Raw genomic sequence first — 20053 nt, 5'->3', positions numbered from 1 at the left:
GTGTTGAGGTTAAGTAGGCCAGAAGACAAAAGCCTAACCTCGCTGGACTTGAGAAGGGTGTTATGATTCTGTGCCTCTGCCTTGAGCTCGGCACATTTGGGCTGCAGCTCCTGGACCTGCTGTGTGATGCCTTCCAGCTGTTCCTGGATCTGATTGCACTTCTTCTCAGCTTCCTTGACTTTGTTCTGCATTCAGAAGTATGCTGTTCACAGGGACAGAACCATAGAAGCACACTGCTGATGTTATTACCTTCCAATCTTCCACTTTTTCATCATATTTTGCCGTGGATTGTTTATTGGCATGCAGCTTCTCTTTCATTGGCTCGAGCACCTTCTCCATCTCGATCACCTGCAAAAAAGTCAGTAAAACAATCTCTTTACTGACTTCACGTTTCAGCATGGGAGAGTAAATGAGCTGACCAGAGCCCAGGCCATCTGCTTCTGTAACTCCTCCAGCTTGGTGTGCATCTCATCAATGGACGACAGGTTCTTGTAACGGTCCTCTCTCTCCAGGTACTTTCGTTTCAGCTCTTTCAAGTACTGTGTCGCACATTCAAACAAACGTTTAAAACGTGAATTATGAACTCAATCCGCTCTGAGACGCTGGATGACTTCCAAATTGTTATCATTTCCCTCCAAATTCCCCTTGAAAATCCTGTAGCGTTAAAATAGATTAGATAATACTTAAATACAGGGTTGGGCCTCGTTTAAATTTGAGCGATTGGAAAAACGATTCTTTATTCCGATTCTTTTAGGGGACTGGGTCAAAAACGTTTGCATGGTTTAAATAAAGGGTGTCCAAATTATGAACATCCTTTTTCTTTGCAGGCCGCAGCCTCGACTAATGTACTCATTTGACTCAGGGTTATTTTTAACAAGTATCAATATCAAACCTATGAACTAAAAGGCAATGTGTGTCGAACTAACCCAATCGACTTAATATTAATTCATGTTTCAGCTAAAATTTAAATATAGCATTCCTCTAAAATTCCACGGAAATAGATGCAGGCGTCTACTTTCCAACTTCTTCCAAATTATTTACGCTTTTATCCAAACCAATATACGCTACATAGTTAATTGGGAGCCGAAATGAGTTTCCTCCGCAGGGTGTCCGGGCTCGCCCTTAGAGATAGGGTGAGAAGCTCGGTCATCCGGGAGGATCTCAGAGTAGAGCCGCTGCTCCTCCGCATTGAGAGGAGCCAGATGAGGTGGCTGGGGCATCTGATTCGGATGCCTCCCGGACGCCTCCCCGGTGAGGTGTTCCGGGCACGTCCCACCGGGAGGAGACCCCGGGGACGACCCAGGACACGCTGGAGAGACTACGTCCTTCGGCTGGCCTGGGAACGCCTCGGGATCCCTCCGGAAGAGCTGGATGAAGTGGCTGGGAAGAGGGAAGTCAGGGCGTCCCTGCTAAAGCTACTGCCCCCGCGACCCGACCCGGATAAGCGGTAGAAAATGGGTGGCTAGTTAATTGGGACTGTTTTATCGGGTCAAATGGTTTATATGTGCAAGTTTTAACTTTACTGCCTGTTTTAAGCTTGTAGTCTTTTGTTTTGAAGGGAACTCAGCATTTTGGGACAAAAAGTAACTTCACACGACACGGGTGAATTTTGAGAACGAAAGTAAACCTATAAGGCAAGAAAGTAATGAATGGAACCAAATGTTATAAAACGTTGAGTCCTTCACCTTCCCACCGATGAGGCACAAGGATAGTGTTTGTGATACTGTGAGACGTTTATTTAAATTTGGGCCGAATTCATTTTGCTGTTAAGTTGCTAGTTTGACATTTGGTGAAGTTTTAGCTCAATGATCTCAATGCTCCCCCCCGTCATCGGCTCTTACGCTGGTTTGAAGACTAAAGCACAAAAAACCATCAGTGCAAAACTGCAACCAACCATTTACCTTGTTAGTTGCCTCAATGTTGGCATAGACATATTTTATTGTTTCACTCGGCCAATTTGACTCCACTGAAGTTTTGCGCGGTGTAGGCTGAGGCTTGGAGTGGGAGGGAGCAGGTCAGACTTCTACACATCGTGAAACCCTCCTTTGCACAACATAATCTTATTCCAAGTGTTGCACTGAGGCGATTGGTCATTCATTTTAACAAAGTTAAGACACACTTTTGTTTGCCGCCGCCACAAGCATGTCTTCATGTGCGTTCTTCGTTGGTTTTCGCCACTTTCTTCTACTGGGTCGGCGGACTGTAGGCATCTTAACTGGTAACCGAAAGTTTTTCATTTGAACGATTCCGGAGGAACTGGAACGTTAGTCCGGGTTCCAATCGGTTCTCGATGCCAAACCTTTCTAAATTGTTTTTTCTTTCACCATTGAATGGAAAAAAATAATACAACAAATAGATTTTTTTTTTTTTTTTTTTTAAATCACATCATTTATTCCACTGAACCCCTTCAAGAGCAATTCTTACCTCGCTGTGTTGCCCCACTTTATCTTCAGTGATATGTTTCGTGGTTTTGATGTGGATGAAATCCTCCCTCATCTGCTCCAGTTGTGTGGCCTTCATGAAAAACTGAGCAAAACGAGAGGTAAAAGTAATGAAAATCTGTCTAACACACAAAACACAAACTTCAACTTCACAAACCCTGTATTTGTCCCCCTCTCCTTTGGAGTGTAGGAAGTTCTTGCTCATCTCTTGGTTGAGAACTGACATAGGATTGTTGACCTTGGGAAGAAAAAGCAAAGTTGATCAGCACACTCGCACACAGCACAATCGATATCCTCCATTTTGTCCAGCTCCTTACCTGTATATTAAAATTGTCCAGAATAGAAGTAAGCTCCTCCTTTTTGGTTGAGATTATTTGACCTACAAAGGGGGGGGGGGAAATTATTTAGCTTCAAAGAAGGAGTAACAGATTTTTCTGTGGACTGCATCTGCTTGTGTATCAAGGAAATCCCAGCTATATTGCAGAAATCTGGAGTTTATCCCTATCTTTTTTTGAGTTTTTACAATATACTTACTGACTGTAATGCCCTTATGTGGGAAAGGAGAACCACAGTCGCAGATGCAGTTTTCCGCAATTTATTGAATGCCGGGAGAACAGTAAAACACATACAGGACGACACAGGAGCTGCTGTCAACCACAACTCACGCCCAGACACTCACACGCACTCACTGGCACAACCCACCAGCCCCCACCTTTTATAGGCACATATCAAACATGCAGATATGACTACTTTATTTTCTATACATTTTATGCTTGCAATTTTGTGTGTTCAAATATTTTTAAAATGTGTTTACAACCTGTGGAAAGGGTAAAACCTTTTTTTCCCCCCTCTTTTTTAAATATGTTCTCTATATACAGGGTCCGAAATATCCGGTACCGCGTAGCCAAATGTGATGTAAAATTAGGTCTTCAAGCGATGTATTCCTCAATTTCCATCACTACACTATGGGGTGTATGTTTTGAACGGTTCATTTCCCGTAAGTCGATGAGGAGAGCCTGGATTTATCGTAGAAATGAAAACTGCGCAGAAAGCAGTGGTAAACAGCTACGCGATCACTGATATGTCAAAAGTCAGTTGGAGGGAGCTAATGGCAGCTTGCAGACGATAAAATGCGACATGCCAAGCTCACTAACGGTTGAAAACTGGGCGAAAAGCCCCACGTGCTTTCGTTTTATGTTAAAAGAAGGAGCCGTAGATGAGATACATTGTTCCCTTTGTCGCCAGCATGCTAATGTAATTAAATATTGCTGAAATTTCTTGCCAAAGTTTGTGGAAGTTTTAAAATAACCCCGACTCCATTTCTCTTCCCATTTTACACCATGGTAAAATAATTAAAACCCTGCCCCTAAACTTCTAGCCTTACTGCCTTTCCTCCTGGTCTCCTGGACACACAATATATCAACCTTTCTCCTAATCATCATGTCAACCAACTCCCAAGATTTTCCTGTCATAGTCCCAATATTCAATTCTAGGCTCTGTGCTTTCCTCTTCTCTTTCTGCCGAAGAACCCACTTTCCACCTCTTCTTCTTCGACTTCGACCCACAGTAGCTGAATTTCCAACGGCGGTTAACCAGGGCCACGACCGATGCGGTATGGCATTCTTTGGATGAACGCTCATATTTGTTTGGCAAAGTTTTAAGCCGGATGCCCTTCCTGACGCAACTCTCGGCATTTATCCGGGCTTGGGACCGGCCTACAGTTTGCACTGGCTTGTGCCCCCAATAGGGCTGCATTTAAAGTTGCTAGTTTGAAAAGAATAATAACTGTTTCACCTCAGACGACACAAAATGTTACATCACTGACATTAATTGGTTTTATCCATCAAACAAGGTGGAAACACTCATTGCATATGTTAATCATGATGTGTGAGACAATGCAAAAGCTGGGAATTAATTATTTTAGAGCCACTGGATTTAGCACCACAGATACATTTAGGGTGAAATTCAATATCAGGAGGTATGGTCAATTCTGAGACGCTGGTCTTTTGGGCAACTCCTTCGAGGTACAAAAGAGAATCCTCTTGCTTTTGGCTGTTGTTTTTCCTGCTCTGCCGAAGACTGGCTCATGTCCAAAGCATCCTCCTCCTCACCACGCTACGAGGGCGGGGCCAGTCACTCGGGCGAGACCCGGCAAAAAGTTTTCCTAGTCGCTCCAACACTCGTTGGGCTACAGAGACATTCTGTCCAAATCCACTCCTACACTTTTGTGTGAGGGTTGAGTCGCCAGCGAGTTAAACCAGGAAGGAAGAATTTGCGTGTGCAATTTCTCTATGAGCGTGTGGCAAACAACGAGACTCGTGTGCTGTGGCCCTCTGCCATTTTTTTTCTCTTTTTTCTTCCTTTTCATTTAAATCAACCTGTCAACGTCCTAGTAGAGACATTGGGAGAATCAACCCGCCTGCCTATTTTTGTTCTGTCGAACGTGAGTACAGTTTGCTGATTACCACGTACAAATTAGTGCATAGTTGGGATTAAAGTACCGGCCACATAGATTCCCAGCTTTGCTGTCGCTGACCACACATCAACTAATTTCACGATCACATTACGAGTTCATTCATTCACCCTATATCTTGTTCCTTTACGTACGTTTGCCTGTAATTTTTGTAGTCCGTAAAGTCCCTCTGCTCTGCATTGTTTCCCCGAATTCCCCTGTAGCGTCATTAAATTTCCTCTAAAATTCCACTTCCCGTCATGATAACCCTATCCATGACAGCAAATAAACTACATTTTTAGAACTATCGTGATCACAGAAGGAGGTTAAGACGTGAGACAGACGGCGGGGAAGTGAGCTGCTAAGCTATTGTAACAAAGTCGTAAAACACCAAAATAAGTGATTGGGTGGTACAGTACACTTATCACAAAGGTCTGGCTGGAACTGAGTTATCGCAGAGATTAGCAAATTTCGAAGAGGAACACAGACAAATTAGTACATGTTTATAGCAAAGCAAAGCAAAACAAATTTATTTATATAGCGCATTTCATACACAAGGTCAACTACTCAACGTGCTTTACATGATGAAAAGCATTAAAAACAACAAAAAAAAAGCTTATAAACATTTAAAACAAAGAGAAAAAAAATAGTACAATTAAAACAGCTTACAGTGCAATAAAGAGCATTTGAAAGTGGAAATGTTCTAGAAAGGATGAGGAAAAAAAGACGACTTTTTAACCTGGACTTTAAAACATTCACACTTCCATTTGTGCGCAGCATAATATAATAGCTAACTGCAGCTTTACCATGTTTGTAAAGCTGCAAAAAATATCCCTGAACCAACCCTTGCCATCCCCACATAAATGAAAAATACCCACACGAACACACACAGCACATAGATATGGCAAAGCACTGAGGATCCAGGTGAGGAAAAACAGCCTGTGGGAGCCATCCATACTGAGAGGTGCCACAGCCCGTAGCCGCAGAGGATGCCGCCATAGAGACCACTATGACCAGAGTAGACCGGGATGGACAACCGAGCCCCCCCAGTCCTCCAGGGCGGAGGAAACTGCAGGATGACATCCCCATGGACCGACTGAACATACCTCCCAGCGTGTTGGCTCCGATGAGGAGACAATGGAGTTAAACTTAAAAGTTAAGACTAAAATAGAACCGAAAAGGATTTAAAAAAAAAAAAAACTGAAGGACAGTAAGAAATACAATAAAATAGGATTTAAAAAAATAACAGATAAAAAGTAAATTAATAACTGTGTAAATTATGGGTGCACGGTCAAAACTGTATACTCTGTAGAAGGTATAGATTTGGCCGAAGGTAGAGATTTGGATTCTACCGACCAATCACGATAACACTTCTGGATGGCGTCATCATATCTGCCCCAGTATAAACATGCACATGCATCATGCGTCGCACCAGTTAACTACGAGCTGTAGCCATAGGTATGAACAATAGGGAGATACGGCACGTGGAAGGTCTTGAGGACTTAGGGAAGGACTTGGACCGGCCAAGTCAATCACCAGACCTTAACCATATAAGACCATGCATTTTACCTCCTGACGAGGAGACCGTAGGGAGAAACCCCCAGAAACAAAAAAGAACTCCAAGAGGCGGCAGTAAAGGACTGGAAAAGCATTTCCAATGAAGAATGCAACAGTCTGGTGAAGTCAATGGGTCACAGGCATGATGCCGTTATTGCAAGTAAGGGTTATGCCACCACATATTAATCATTTTTAAGATAATTTAATCATGTCTGTTCCAATTATTTTGCTCACTTGAAAAGTGGTGGCTTGAAACAAAAGGGGGCTCTGTCCTGAGTTGCTTAACACATCTAGATGTAAATACCATAAAATAATAGCTACAATTCTCAACTTTTGTCTCATTGTCATCATTTAATCTGAAACCCAAATGTCTTCAGTATAGAACAAAAACAAAGGAATTGACCTTGCCGTTCCAATGCTTTTGGAGGGGAATGTACATACATTCTCATTACACCATTTTCATTCAAATAAATACAATGTTTTTCTATATTTGGAGTTTCTTTCTGATATGATCACAGTCCTTATGTTTTGTTATGTAATTATTTTTAAATACTTATAGTGGTCACTTCAGCGTACATTAAATCTGGTTCACTTTTGGCCCATATATCAAAGCCTGTCCACCAGATATGGGAGGAACTCAATATTTCCTCTTATGGCTATGGCACAAGATAGGGCCACCTCACCCTTCATTAGCTTTTGCACTGGGTTCCAGTTATTTAGGATGTTTAACCCTCTTCTTCTTTCCCTTTTGGATTGTCCCGTTAGGGGGCGCCACAGCGTGTCATCCTTTTCCATGCAAGCCCATCTCCTCCTCTCTAACACCAACTGCCCTCATGTCTTCCCTCACGACATCCATCAACCTACATTTTGGTCTTCCTCTAGATCTCTTGCCTGGCTGCTTCATCCTCATCATCCTTCTACCAATATACTCTCTCTCCTCTGGACGTGTCCAAACCATCGAAGTCTGCTCTCTCTAACTTTGTCTCCAAAACATCTAACCTTGGCTGTCCCTCTGATGAACTAATTTCTAATTTTATCCAACATGGTCACTCCTAGACAGAACCTCAACATCTCCAGCTCTGCTTCCTGTTATCTCTTCAGTATCACTGTCTCTAATCCGTACATCATGTCTGGCCTCATCACTATCTTATAAACTTTGCCCTTCATCCTAGCAGAAATTTGTCACATAGCACACCTGACACATTCCTCCACCCGTTCCAACCTGCTTGGACCCGTTTCTTCATTTCCTTACCACACTCACCATTGCTCTGGACTGTTGACCCCAAGTATTTGAAGTCCTCCACCCTTGCTATCTCTCTTCCCCCTCCACCCCTCTCATTCATGCACATACAGTGGGTATGGAAAGTATTCAGACCCCCTTAAATTTTTCACTCTTTGTTATATTGCAGCCATTTACTAAAATCATTTAAATTCATGTTTTCCTCAATGTACACAGAGCACCCCATATTGACAGAAATAAAATGGAATTGTTGAAATTCTAGCAGATTTATTAAAAAAAGAAAAACTGAAATATCACACAACCATAAGTATTCAGACCCTTTGCTGTGACACTCATTTAACTCTGGTGCTGTCCCATTTCTTCTGATCATCCTTGAGATGGTTCTACACCTTCATTTGAGTCTAGATGTGTTTGATAATACTGATTGGACTTGATTAGGAAAGCCACACACCTGTCTACATAAGACAAGTCAAGTTCTGTTTTCCAATTTGTCTTTTAAGACATTTCTAGTCTCGAAAGAGAGATTTGGGTTTCCATCTAGGTTGTCTTTCCTCAATTTCTCAAGCTCTGCTAATATCTTTGACTCGGAGTTGTGCATGCTATCGTCTGTAGCCACAGGCCCACTCACAGATTGTTTCAGAGTTAGCTGTCTCAGGTTGTCGCCCTTATCTTTAATTTGGTCCTGTTTATGTGATCCCTTACCTCTCAGGGATGATTTATTGTTCAAAATAAAATTTGCTGAGTATTATGTTCATATAGTTAGGACATGGTCAATTACTGACGCAGCGTATTAATTTTAAATTACATTGCACTCGTTAGAACACAGTCACGTCTGTCTATCTACAGTATATTTAAAGTAACCCTCCTAATCCTGTTAATAGTGTAGACATAAAAACAAACTATCATTAAAATGAAGTGCAATAATTGTAGTAGTAATGATTTATCCATGTTTTGTTTGGGACTATGATTTTAAATCAGTAAATTGGTTTGTTTTGCTCGTAAATACATTGCAATATATTGGGAATAATCATAAACGATACTTTGATATGGTGGTGGTACACTTGTGCAATCATTTTACAGATGTAAAGTCTGTCAATCATTGATAGTGGTAATGCTCAAAATTAATTGGTTTTCCCAGGGGAAGAGGATTTGAAGCCCTCACTATAAGAGCTGGTTGCTGGCCCCTCTGAGTCAAACAAATGATTAAATATAAGAGAAGCCTTTGTTTGTTTTTAAATTAATTGACCTGTTCTTTCTGCCACTGCTTGTTGCAGACGAACCTCTTATTCAGAGTAAAATATTATATATCGAGTCACTGTCAATCTTTACTTCATACGAAACTATGGTACACTATGGTCATGCTCCTCAAAAAAGGGTGCGACCAAATTATGTGCTGGTGCAACAACTGAAAAAGTTAGTTGCACCAGTGCTACTAGTGAAAAGTGAGCCATGTGATGCTCTTCTCAATAGCAGCAGCACTGCTGTCTGTCAGCCGAGTATAGAGATAAAGTTGAAAATGACACGAGTGACGCTTTTGATCACCAAAATCAGAGTATAAAAGCAGTTGAAATGGGAAACGATATCATAGATCATTTTACACTTGAGACTACCTTAGTCCCAGGATGCACATGTCTGGAAACAATGAGTCCCGGCCTTGAACAATGAATCCCTGCAAGTTATCATCACATTGTACAGATACAGTAATTCTGCGCTATATAAACACACGCAAACACGCGCTCACGCACGAGTGTGCACTCACACACAAACACACGCGCAAACACACACACGCGCACGCACGCACGCACGCACACACACACACACACACACACACACACACACACGTAGGGCGGGTCTTAAACCATTCGATGACGAACGCAGAATATGCTTCATGTGTCCCTGTGAATTTTTGCGCGTCTCAGATGCTAGACGCATATCAAACGAGATCCCTGCAATATTAAATATTAATTAATGTTCCTATCAATTATATTAAAAGTGTTGAGATTATTTACTTATTTGATCATCCTCAAGAAGGATCTTAAAATACTTTTTAGTTTAAGATAAACAACATAAATCTTAGATTGTAAATATTCATAGCCTAACTTTAGAGGTCAGATAATTGTAAAAGTTTTCAAAAGCAGGACAAAGTGGTCTAAATTACAAAAGTGATTGGGGGGAGGGGGGCGTGACCATGTTGCCTTGGGCCCCCAAATGACTAGCTGCGGGCCTGCCTGTGTCGCCGCTGCTTCGCATGACAACCGAAGTGCGATTAGCTAACTGCGAGAAATGTGACTTGCACGGCATCGACACTTCAAACGTACATCGCGGTTATGTTTATGATTCAATTCGGCGCCAAGCCGGCATCAGGTCTTGTCTTCCCAGATGCCCCGCTCGCCGCAGCCGGCCGGGAAAGCCGGCGAGCCTGACTGCCTATAGCCAGCAGCGGCTTGAAGCAGGATTGAAGCGGATTGAAGCATTTTACAAAGCGGGGAGAAAACTAAATCGCTACTCACTACTTTCATACACGGTAGAATGAGCACACTCACTTACACTTTTATCAGGAAGGGATTTTGATACCGCCGATTTTGATTTGCCAGCGTGGCTAACGTGGGCAATATTCGCCACATCTTGCTTTAATTAGCCATTGGCGAGGTGGCGGGCAGCGCGAACCCTGCATTAAGGGTGAAGCTTATCGACACACCGGTCTTTAATAAATTAGCTCCGGGGGCAGTTTAATACAGGGGGTAACCATCCCTGGCAGAGACCGTATTAAACCTGATCCTATGTAAAGTAGAGAGCATGCTTAACGACAACTGACGTCATCACTCCGCAAATGAAATTGAATTGTGTGATCCTGTGTTTGAGACTTATTTGTTCCGTCCAGGACTCCAAGCTATATCTGGTGCTGCTGTGTTTGTGTGTCAAATCAAGTTTACCGCATTTGCTCTTCAGCTTGTAAGTTCTCACTCCATCATGAGTGAGCCTCAGGTCTATGATGATGGCCGGACCATACAGCTCAGGTTTGTAAGAGTCCTTTCCTCGGTTACGCAGGGTGATGGACACGTTGGCTGAGCTGTGATGGCAGATGAATCAAAATGGGCATCGGCGTTTATTAAAACAATGGCAACACATTTGTGGTAAAACTAAAAATACAGCTGAAACTAAAATGTGGTGCTGGTTGACTTCCAGGTTGTTAGGCCTGTCACAATAATTACTTTATGGACTTAACGTTCGATGAATAAAATGGACACGATAGTTTTTACGGACTCGAGAAATTGTCATTGTTGTGGCGAGCCAGCGTGCGGATTACACAGTTAGCCGACAGAGCTGAACAGCCGTGTCATTGGCTGCTAGCGGTCTCATGGAACGCTGGCGAACCAGTACACTCTTGTTGGTGCCATCCAATACTCCACAGCCTTACTGACCGGTGAAGGAGTCGCCTTCAGCGGACCAACCAGACAGTAGCCAGGTTTACGGAGACTTTTTTTTGTCCTTACGATTGAAAACATTTCGATTGAAGCTCTTTGGGACAGTTTGGACAGTTCTGCATAAATTGGTCATAAAAAGTGGTCTGGTCATCTAAATCACAAGAATAAACGAAAACAGTTATCTCAAACTAATACAACAACAATTAAATGTTTTCCTATTTTCATTGAATATAACATTCACACAACGCGGAGTAAGAAAATTAAACAGAGAGAGCAAGAGTGACGATTGGAGGTGTCGCTTAAAGCTGCGCTGGCGACTGGAACACACAGTTTACAATTGTCTCCTGTCAAGGAGCATTAGAGTCGTGCTGAAATGGCACCCTTTCATTTATTTGCATAACCTGTATAATAGCTTCAGAAATAAATGGAAATGTACCAAACTTATATTATCAGGATAATTTAATTGAAGGTCCAAAGTAATTTAACAAAGGCCTTTTTTTTAAGATTATAAAGAAAGCATGTGCAGCAATATTGCCACCCCTCAATAATTGGTTGCACATCTATTGGCAGCGATGACAGCCTCCAAACATTTCTTGTATCCATCTATAAGCTTTTTACACTTCTTAGGTAGCATTTCTCCCACTCTTCCTTTGCAATTTGTTCAAACTCTTGATCATTGGCAGGGTCCTTTTCCCTCAAGCCAGATTTCAGCTTCCCCCTTACATTTTCAATTGGATTGAGATCAGGACTCATTGCTGGTCATTTTAAAACAGTCAATTTTTTTCTTTTCCACCATTCCTGTGTGCTTTTGGTGTTTTTCTTGCTGGAGGACCCATGATCTTCTCCTCGAGCAAAGTTCTCGTACACTGGGTAAGGCCTTTTGCTCTCATATCTCTCGATAATTTTCTTACTTCATGATACCTTTGATACAGTCAAGCCTCAAGTATTAGATGCCGTCCCACAGCAATATGGATCCTCCACCATGCTTGACTGTTGCCAAGGTATTTTTTTCCCTTCAATGCTTCATTGCGCCATCTCACAACATACCGTTTGTGTGCATTGCTAATAAGCTCTATTTTTGTTTAATCTATCCATAAAATAGTGATCATAATTCGCTCTTTTATATCAAACAAGTCCTCTATAGAAAATGTGGTTTCACTTCATTTTCTTCAGGAGAGATTCCACATTTTGTACTTAAACTTAATGGGAGCAATAATGGTCAGCACGACTGTACCTAATGTGTACCATGTACAAAAGCTCAAAAGCGGTCTGAGAAGACCTACGAGTAAATATTTTTGACTTGTATAAAGCTGGAAAATGTGACAAAAGTATCTTTAAAGGTCTTGCTGTTCATCAGTCTGCGGTAAGATAAATTGTCTCTAAATGCAGCAAGTTCAACACTTCTCTTCCGAGTGTCAGCTTAAGACTCATGGTACATACCAAAATCTCTGTTGATAAATCTACCATAAGTAAAATATTCAACAAGAATGGGGTTTATGGGAGAACACCAAGGATGACGTTCTTGGTGTCGATTGAAAAAAAAAAAATAATAATAATTAGAAGTTTGATAAAAAGCACTTGGATGTTCTGCAGCACTACCGGCAAAATATTCTGGAGACAAATGAAACCAAAGTTGAATTGTTTGAACACACAACACCATGTGTAGAGGGGGGGAAATTGGCACAGCACGCAAACAAAACAAAACCTTTTCCCAACTGTAAAGCATGGTGGAGGGAGCATCACTTTATGGGCATGGATGTTATCTCAGGGCCTGGACAGCTTTCTATCGTCAATGGAAAAATTAAATCGAAAGTTTATCGAGCTAGTTTGCAGAACTTGATGGCCTCTGTCCAACAGTTCAAGCTCAAAAAAGGATGGGTGTTGCAATAGGAAAAGAAACAAATCAACAACAGAATGGCTTCAGAAGAAGAAAATACGTGTTCTGGAGTGCCCCAGTCAAAGTCCTAACCTCACACTGATTGAGATGCTGTGCCATGACCTCAAGAGAGCTATTTACACCAGATATCCCAGGAATCTTGCTGAACTGAACCGTTTTGTAAAGAGGACTGGTCCAGGATTCATCCTGATCGTTGTGCGTTTGATCTGAAACTACAGGAACCGTTTGGTTGAGGTTATTGCTGCCAAAAGATCAAGGGTCAACCAGTTATGTAAACCAAGGTTTTACTTTTTCCTACCTGTCCTGTGAATGTTTACGTTATTTTCAATTAAAATATGAACACATTATTGTTTGTGTGATATTAATTTAAACAGACTCTTTGTTTATTTGTGAGTTAGATAAAAATCAGACCAAATTTGATGACTAATTTATGCATAAATTTTAAGAAATTCCAAAGGTTTCACAGACTTTTCCCTCCCACTGGGGGTAGCTGCTAGATACAGAAAATTTACTCCAAACAAAATGGGATACATACAGGCCCTTTCCAATAAAAATTTACATCATGGAAAAGTTTATTTCCATAATTCCATTCCAAAATGTTACTCTTTCATAGATTATAGATTCAGGGCCAACCATTTAAACAATTTCAAGAATTTATTTGTTTATTTTTACATAATTTGGGCTTCCGCCCATAAAACCCATGAAATCAGGAATTTAAAAAAACCATTTACTTCTCAGTTTTTGGAGGGGAAAAAATTAATTAAGGTCACATTAAATCAATCAAAATATGGTACTTTCAAAACTATATGTTAACCTTCAATTCTGAGTTGCTTTGCTTTAAACAGCCTGTGGAATTGCCTGGGAGTTATGGAAATACATACTTTCCCATGATATTCTAATTTTTGGTAAGGGTCTGTCTATATTAGATATCTGCCAATTTCAGTTCTGATAAATATGGTCTAAATGTGGTTAATTAGGGTTTGTGGATGATTACATATGAAGAAAATAAAAATTGCATAAAATGGCCAGGAGAGTAAGGTGGCGGTTAATTTTACTTGGGGCAATACATTTACCTTTCGCCTATCTTGACAAAACCTTTGAGAGATGTTCCTCTGCTTGTGGCCTGCACATTTCCACCTAACGAAACGATGAGAGCTGTCAGGATGGCGCTCTTTCCACCTGCAGAGAAAAGGGTCACATTTCACGCGTTGTACAAGCCAAATGGCCAAGTAAAAGGCGAAAAGGAGCAGGTTACATAAACAGTACGGTTAGAGCTGAGCGATCACACCTTAAAATGAAATCTTTTTTGTCTAATTTCTGATTTTAAATTGATTATTCCCCTCAGCTTATAGAAAAAGCAAATTAGAATTACATTTAAAACACGTGTTGCCTTTGTTTTGTTTTTCCACCCCTCGTGGGATTTGCATAAGCAGTGTACATCAGTGGTGATGAGTTATGAACAACAAAAGCAGCTAAAAAATCAACTATCCTACAATTAATTGTCCAGCCCTAGATACAGTTGGGGGTACGCGGTATAATCGGTAGAAGGTATACAGTTGGTACGGAAAGTATTCGGACCACCTTCAAGTTTTCACTCTTTTTTTTATATTGCAGCCATTTGCTAAGTTCTTTTTTTCCCTCATTAAAGTACACACGGCACCAGCATATTGACAGAAAAAATGGAATTGTTGAAATTTTTGCAGATTTATTAAAAAAGAAAAACTGAAATATGACATATTATTCAGACCCTTTGCTGTGACACTCATATATTGAGCTGTGACACTCATATATTGAGTGTCACAGGTGCTGTCCATTTCTTCTGATCATCATTGAGATGGTTCTACACCTTCACTGGAGTCCAGCTGTGTTTGATTATACTGATTGGACTTGATTAGGAAAGCCACGCCCCTGTCTATATAAGACTTTAAAGCTCACAGTGCATGTCAGAGCAAATGAGAATCATGAGGTCAAAGGAACTGCCTGAAGAGCTCAGAGACAGAATTGTGGCAAGCCACAGATCTGAGCAAGGTTACAAAAAAAAAATTCTGCTGCACTTAAAGTTCCGAAGAGCACAGTGGCCTCCATAATCCTTAAATGGAAGACGTTTGGAACGATCAGAACCCTTCCTAGAACTGGCCGTCCAGCATTATACATTACTCGTGCACTCACTGTTGTCTCGCCACGCTGCACTATTTGCATATCTGTTGTTGACCAATACTGGCCACTCATGCCAGAGTAGCATCTGCAACATTTGTACAATCAACATTGTCCCAGATTATCGCGCTACTAGTCACTTTCAACTTGCATACACTCCTTGAAGTCTCGGCGCCCTCCGCACAAAGGTCATTGCACCGGACTATTGCTATATTAGTCATTCAAACTGCTCTAAGTGCTAGTGGACGCTGCATCTTTTTGCACAATTGCCAAAAACAAAAATAAAAAAAATTAAAAAGTTGAGGCAACACTGTCCTGGACATCTCAGTGTTGAGCCGGTCCGCTGAAAGGGGATTGGGTCAAAGCTCAGAGAGAAACAAAAAGCCGTCCGTAGAGCGACTGGATCGCACTGGAGGACGTGGCACATTTGTTGGCCATGAATGTGTACATGTAGCAGGGGGTGACGGGCAAAGCAGCACGGAAGCTGGGAGGAGAGAAAAGTCTGGGAGTTCGCCTGAATGCCTCCATGGCAGGTAACAAGGAACATTTATGAAAGTATTGTTATCACTAAAGGAGGACAAGAACTAATTAACGTAAGACGCATTACACCTACTTATCACATATGAAAGTTGGTTGGCAGTTAATAATGGCAAGCAAAGATATGTAGCAATGCTTTTTGAACACATATCCTAAACTCGTCGAATCGAAAATACTAAGTACAGTATTTTTCTGTTTTTATTGGCCATTTCTGAATTTGAAGTTAGTTCATTCTGTGTTGCGACATAATCGGTTCGCTGCGTCGCTTAATACTTTTATCTTTAAAATCCGGAAACTAATTAGATTATTGTAGGCACGTTTCCTAATTAATACAAGATGTACTAACGGATCAGCTCTTGTCGCCGACGTTACGTGTGCTTTGCGGTTCCGATGGGACCACAACCAGGCCCACGACCCGCAGGATCTCAACGCGAAAATACAAAAGACCAGTAAAAGAAATACGACACTGGCTTATTACCAGCTCTTCCAGCTCCTTTCCTGAGGTAGGCGCTACCGATCAATGCAAACTAGAACTAGCAGACATTCCAACAGCTTCTTCCCTCTTGCAATCAACTTCTTAAACAGCTAACCTACAATTCCATTACAACATGCTGGAAATTTTTTGACTTGAGTTCGTTGTCACATTTCTGTGGGGCCAACTTTATATTACTCGTGCACTCACTGTAGTAGTCTCGCCACGCTGCACTATTTGCATATCTGTTGTTGACCAATACTGGCCACCCCTGCCAGGGTAGCATCTGCTCTATTTGCACACTGATTGAGGAGTATCTGCAACATTTGCACAATCAACATTGTCCCAGATACACCAGACTATTGCAATATTAGTCATTCGAACTGATTTGCATGTCTGAATAGAACTCGTTTTTCAGTTTAAAGACTATATGCGACCCCCCCAGGAAAAACCCATCGGATCTGTATGAGTCACCTGAATGGCCTATTTTGAGTTTAAATCACCAAATTCCGCCAAAAGATTTGCATGTATGTGTGTAAGGTTTTAATGTAAAATAATTTTACATAAATAATAGTTTTTGGAAAACTAAATTATTAAGTTATTTGTTTTACCATACATATAGTATCGAAAGTAAACATGGTCGTTGTCAGTAGGTTCCACTTGTTAAGCTTAGTTGCTGCATTTCAAAGTTTACGACGAGCTTCAGGTTTCTTTGGTATGCGGTAAAAACTCTTTGGCTCAATCTTATCAAATCTGTTTGAACAACGGAGAACCCAAAACGACACTACAATTATTATTTTCTTTTAATAAAAGCAACAACCCATTCATAAATGCATCCATGATCATTACATTTAAACTGAAGCTTATATTGCGATATATACCGTTCCTGTGAAGTTGATTCAATTTATACTAGGATATGAATTTTACGTCATATGTACCAACTCGAGGTACAATTGACACAACCTTACCATCACACTAGTTACACTCACTTCCGTTGCGGCCGACGACAAAGTTGATGTTCGATCCAAAGTTGATAGGGCCGAGGAACGAGTGGCACATGAAGTTCTTCAATGTGATGCTCTCCACAATGCCAGCATCACTCAGCACCTCGCCGACACTTTGCACCTAAACAAGCGAGGTAGTCACTCCCATATACTTTAATTCAGGGGTTCTCAAACTTTATAGGGGAGAATTATTTCCAAAAAAACTCTTTAAAATCCCAACACCAATTAAATTACCTCTAAAATGTAATGGGAATTAAAATGTTTCTTTTTTTTGGGGGGGGGGGGGTTGGAGTCATTGTTATGAAAACAGAATATATTTTTTTAGAGAAAAAGAAAGTTTTATTTTTTCCAAGAGGTTTTTAGCTTTACAAGAACAAAGACGTATTTTGTCGAGACGAAGTCATAATCTTACACGAACAAAGTAGTAATTTTCCAAAGTCGTGATATTATCAAAGTTTAACAATGCAATGTCATATTTTAAAAATTGAATTAAAAAAATACAACTATTATATATATTTATTATACCTCATATTCTGTAATTTTTTCGACAATGTTCTAAAAAAAGTATATTGTCAAAAAATTACACCTTTTGTTCTTAAAAAAAAAGAAGACTTTACTCATACAAGCAAATCAAATTAATATAATGATGAGTCACGATCGAATCAGAGCTGTTAACGAGCCCAAAACTAAGGTAGTGAGAATAATTGGTTGGTTTATTAGTTTGTTTTTTATTCATTGGCGTGCCAGTCCCAAAATGTAGAACTGTGCACACTTGAAAAAAATTACTATTATTATTATTTTTTTTTTTTTACTGTAAATTAATTGTTTCAGTTTCAGAATCACTGTCATCACAGAATCATTATCATCACGATAATAACCAGTCTTGTAATGTCACAGACTACAAATACTTTGTTACTGTATTTCAGTCGAACCTTCACATAGCCGTAGGTGCTGCCTGTTTGTTTTTTTTACTGGAAACCCTCCCTTCAAACACACATGCAGTGGGCTGATATCCACCTCACAGTTCTCAGGACTCTGGTCCAAATCCGGCCTCGCCTGTGTGGAGTTTGCATGTTCTCCCCGTGCCTGCGTCGGTTTTCTCCGGGTACTACTGTTTCCTCCCACATTCCAAAAATCATGCATGATTGGTTAATTGAAGACTCTAAATTGCCCGTAGGTGGGAATGTGACTGCGAATGGTTGGTTGTTTGTATGTGCCCTGCGATTGGCTGGCGACCAGTTCAGGGTGTACCCTGCCTCTCGCCCTGAATCAGCTGGGATAGGCTCCAGCACCCCCGTGACCCTAATGAGGATAAGCGGTATGGAAAATGGTTGGATGGATTGTTGTACAGGAAATGTCAGATACTTTAGGACTCCGTCTAGAAGGTTACCAACTTCTACCAAAGTTATTTTTTCTTAAGCTAATTATTTTTACAAAAGTTTTGCTTTCAGGTACAATACTGAATTACCACAAAGTTACCGGTACCTGTGCACAAAGTTGAGAGCCTCCCTCTTCATCTTCGTTTTCGTCATGTTGCCCAGGTCCCCGTTTGTGGGGAGTGAAGCTCACAGGAATACTTTTCCGCTTGGACATTCTCCGCTCTTTATTCTACCTAAAAAAGCGAAAATAAGGAAAACGGCAAGCTGCTGGCTGGCTATGCAATTAACAGCGACGACATGTTTATTTGTACGTCACAAACGAAAACAGAGCGGGACATCATTTGCTAGCGGCGTAGCATTAGCTTAGCTATCAAAAGGCCAGTGACAACTGAGTAAAACGAGCACACCTTTTGTTACTCGCTGGGGAGGGTATTCACAAGTGTCCTCGAGGTATTTAGGACTTTAAAACTATACGGAGGCAGCGTACCTTTATGTTCTAAAAACGCGATAGATGACTATGTGTCACTGACTCACACCGGCGCAGCACAACTAGAAGACTTAGAAATCGAAATTCCGCCAAGCGTTCCTATAGACATCTCGCGATAATACACAAGATCTCGTGTTACGGACTTTTTATTTACATTTACATTCACAACACGAGAAGAAATTAAAATAACGATGTAAATTTGACATCGTTATTTTCATTTGACGTTATCATTGCCCGTAGGTGGGAATGTTATATTTTACTATAAAATATGCACACATTTAATCCGAACCCGACTTGGTACCGAAATATTTGTTTTTGAAACATACAAAACGATAACGGACATTTGTTTCCTATTCATAAAAATAAAAACATATTTAAAAATGTAAAATATATACTGTAAATATTTTAAATTAAAAAATAGATTTTTGTAACTACAATCTGTAGGGCACTAACAATGTTCATTGTCCTTTATCATCTTATATTGCATCACAAACGGAAATATATATATATATATATATATATCTCCATCCATTTTCTGAGCCGCTTCTTTTTTTAATTTAAAATATTGTTTATACAAACCTGCATCATGGTTTCACTCCCGGTGACTTTGTTTTCATAGTTCCCACTAGAAATTTCATAAAACAGTGATGACAGAAAATTTATGGCTGTACTGAATAGTATCATGATCACTTGATTTAAAATTAAAACTTGGAAATCAACCAGTGTAACAGTGTAATTTGCTTAAATTACCTTCATGTTACACATAAGAATTATATTCAACTACGATTATCATGATCTAAAGTAACATGGCAGGAAACTATAAAATTCCAAGGAAATCACAATGTCCCATGACGAGTGATTATTATTATTATTTTTTTAAGAACAGTCCCGAAGGCACCATGTATGTGACCTCTATAACATTATTACAATCATAATTTATGAACCCATTAATAGGTGAACCAGTTTTGTCAAGTTGTGCCCAAAGCACTGTTTACACTTACAAATAAA

At 40.5% G+C, this 20053-nt stretch overlaps 1 protein-coding gene across 3 annotated transcripts in view; it reads right to left on the bottom strand.

Moving 5' to 3' along the window:
* The window catches only part of si:dkey-119f1.1 (Structural maintenance of chromosomes protein 6-like), a 43714-nt gene extending 24576 nt beyond the window's left edge, over window positions 1–19138 (bottom strand). The window contains exons 1-10 of one of the 3 annotated variants that reach the window (XM_061700984.1): window positions 18665–19138; window positions 17165–17300; window positions 14086–14191; window positions 10624–10760; window positions 2759–2820; window positions 2599–2679; window positions 2425–2526; window positions 420–539; window positions 250–348; window positions 39–185 (exon numbers count right to left, since the gene is read on the bottom strand). In XM_061700984.1, the coding sequence (XP_061556968.1) occupies window positions 39–185; window positions 250–348; window positions 420–539; window positions 2425–2526; window positions 2599–2679; window positions 2759–2820; window positions 10624–10760; window positions 14086–14191; window positions 17165–17300; window positions 18665–18772 (1098 nt within the window). In that variant the 5' untranslated portion in view covers window positions 18773–19138. Of the gene's footprint in view, window positions 1–38; window positions 186–249; window positions 349–419; window positions 540–2424; window positions 2680–2758; window positions 2821–10623; window positions 10761–14085; window positions 14192–17164; window positions 17301–18664 lie in introns of all 3 variants that reach the window. The other 2 variants (XM_061700983.1, XM_061700982.1) reach the window with 2 other exon arrangements.
* Window positions 19139–20053: the final 915 nt, after the last annotated feature.

Source organism: Phycodurus eques, chromosome 16, assembly GCF_024500275.1.
Source record: "Phycodurus eques isolate BA_2022a chromosome 16, UOR_Pequ_1.1, whole genome shotgun sequence".
Taxonomy (NCBI): Eukaryota; Metazoa; Chordata; class Actinopteri; order Syngnathiformes; family Syngnathidae; genus Phycodurus; species Phycodurus eques.
This window is presented reverse-complemented; position numbering and strand designations above follow the sequence as displayed.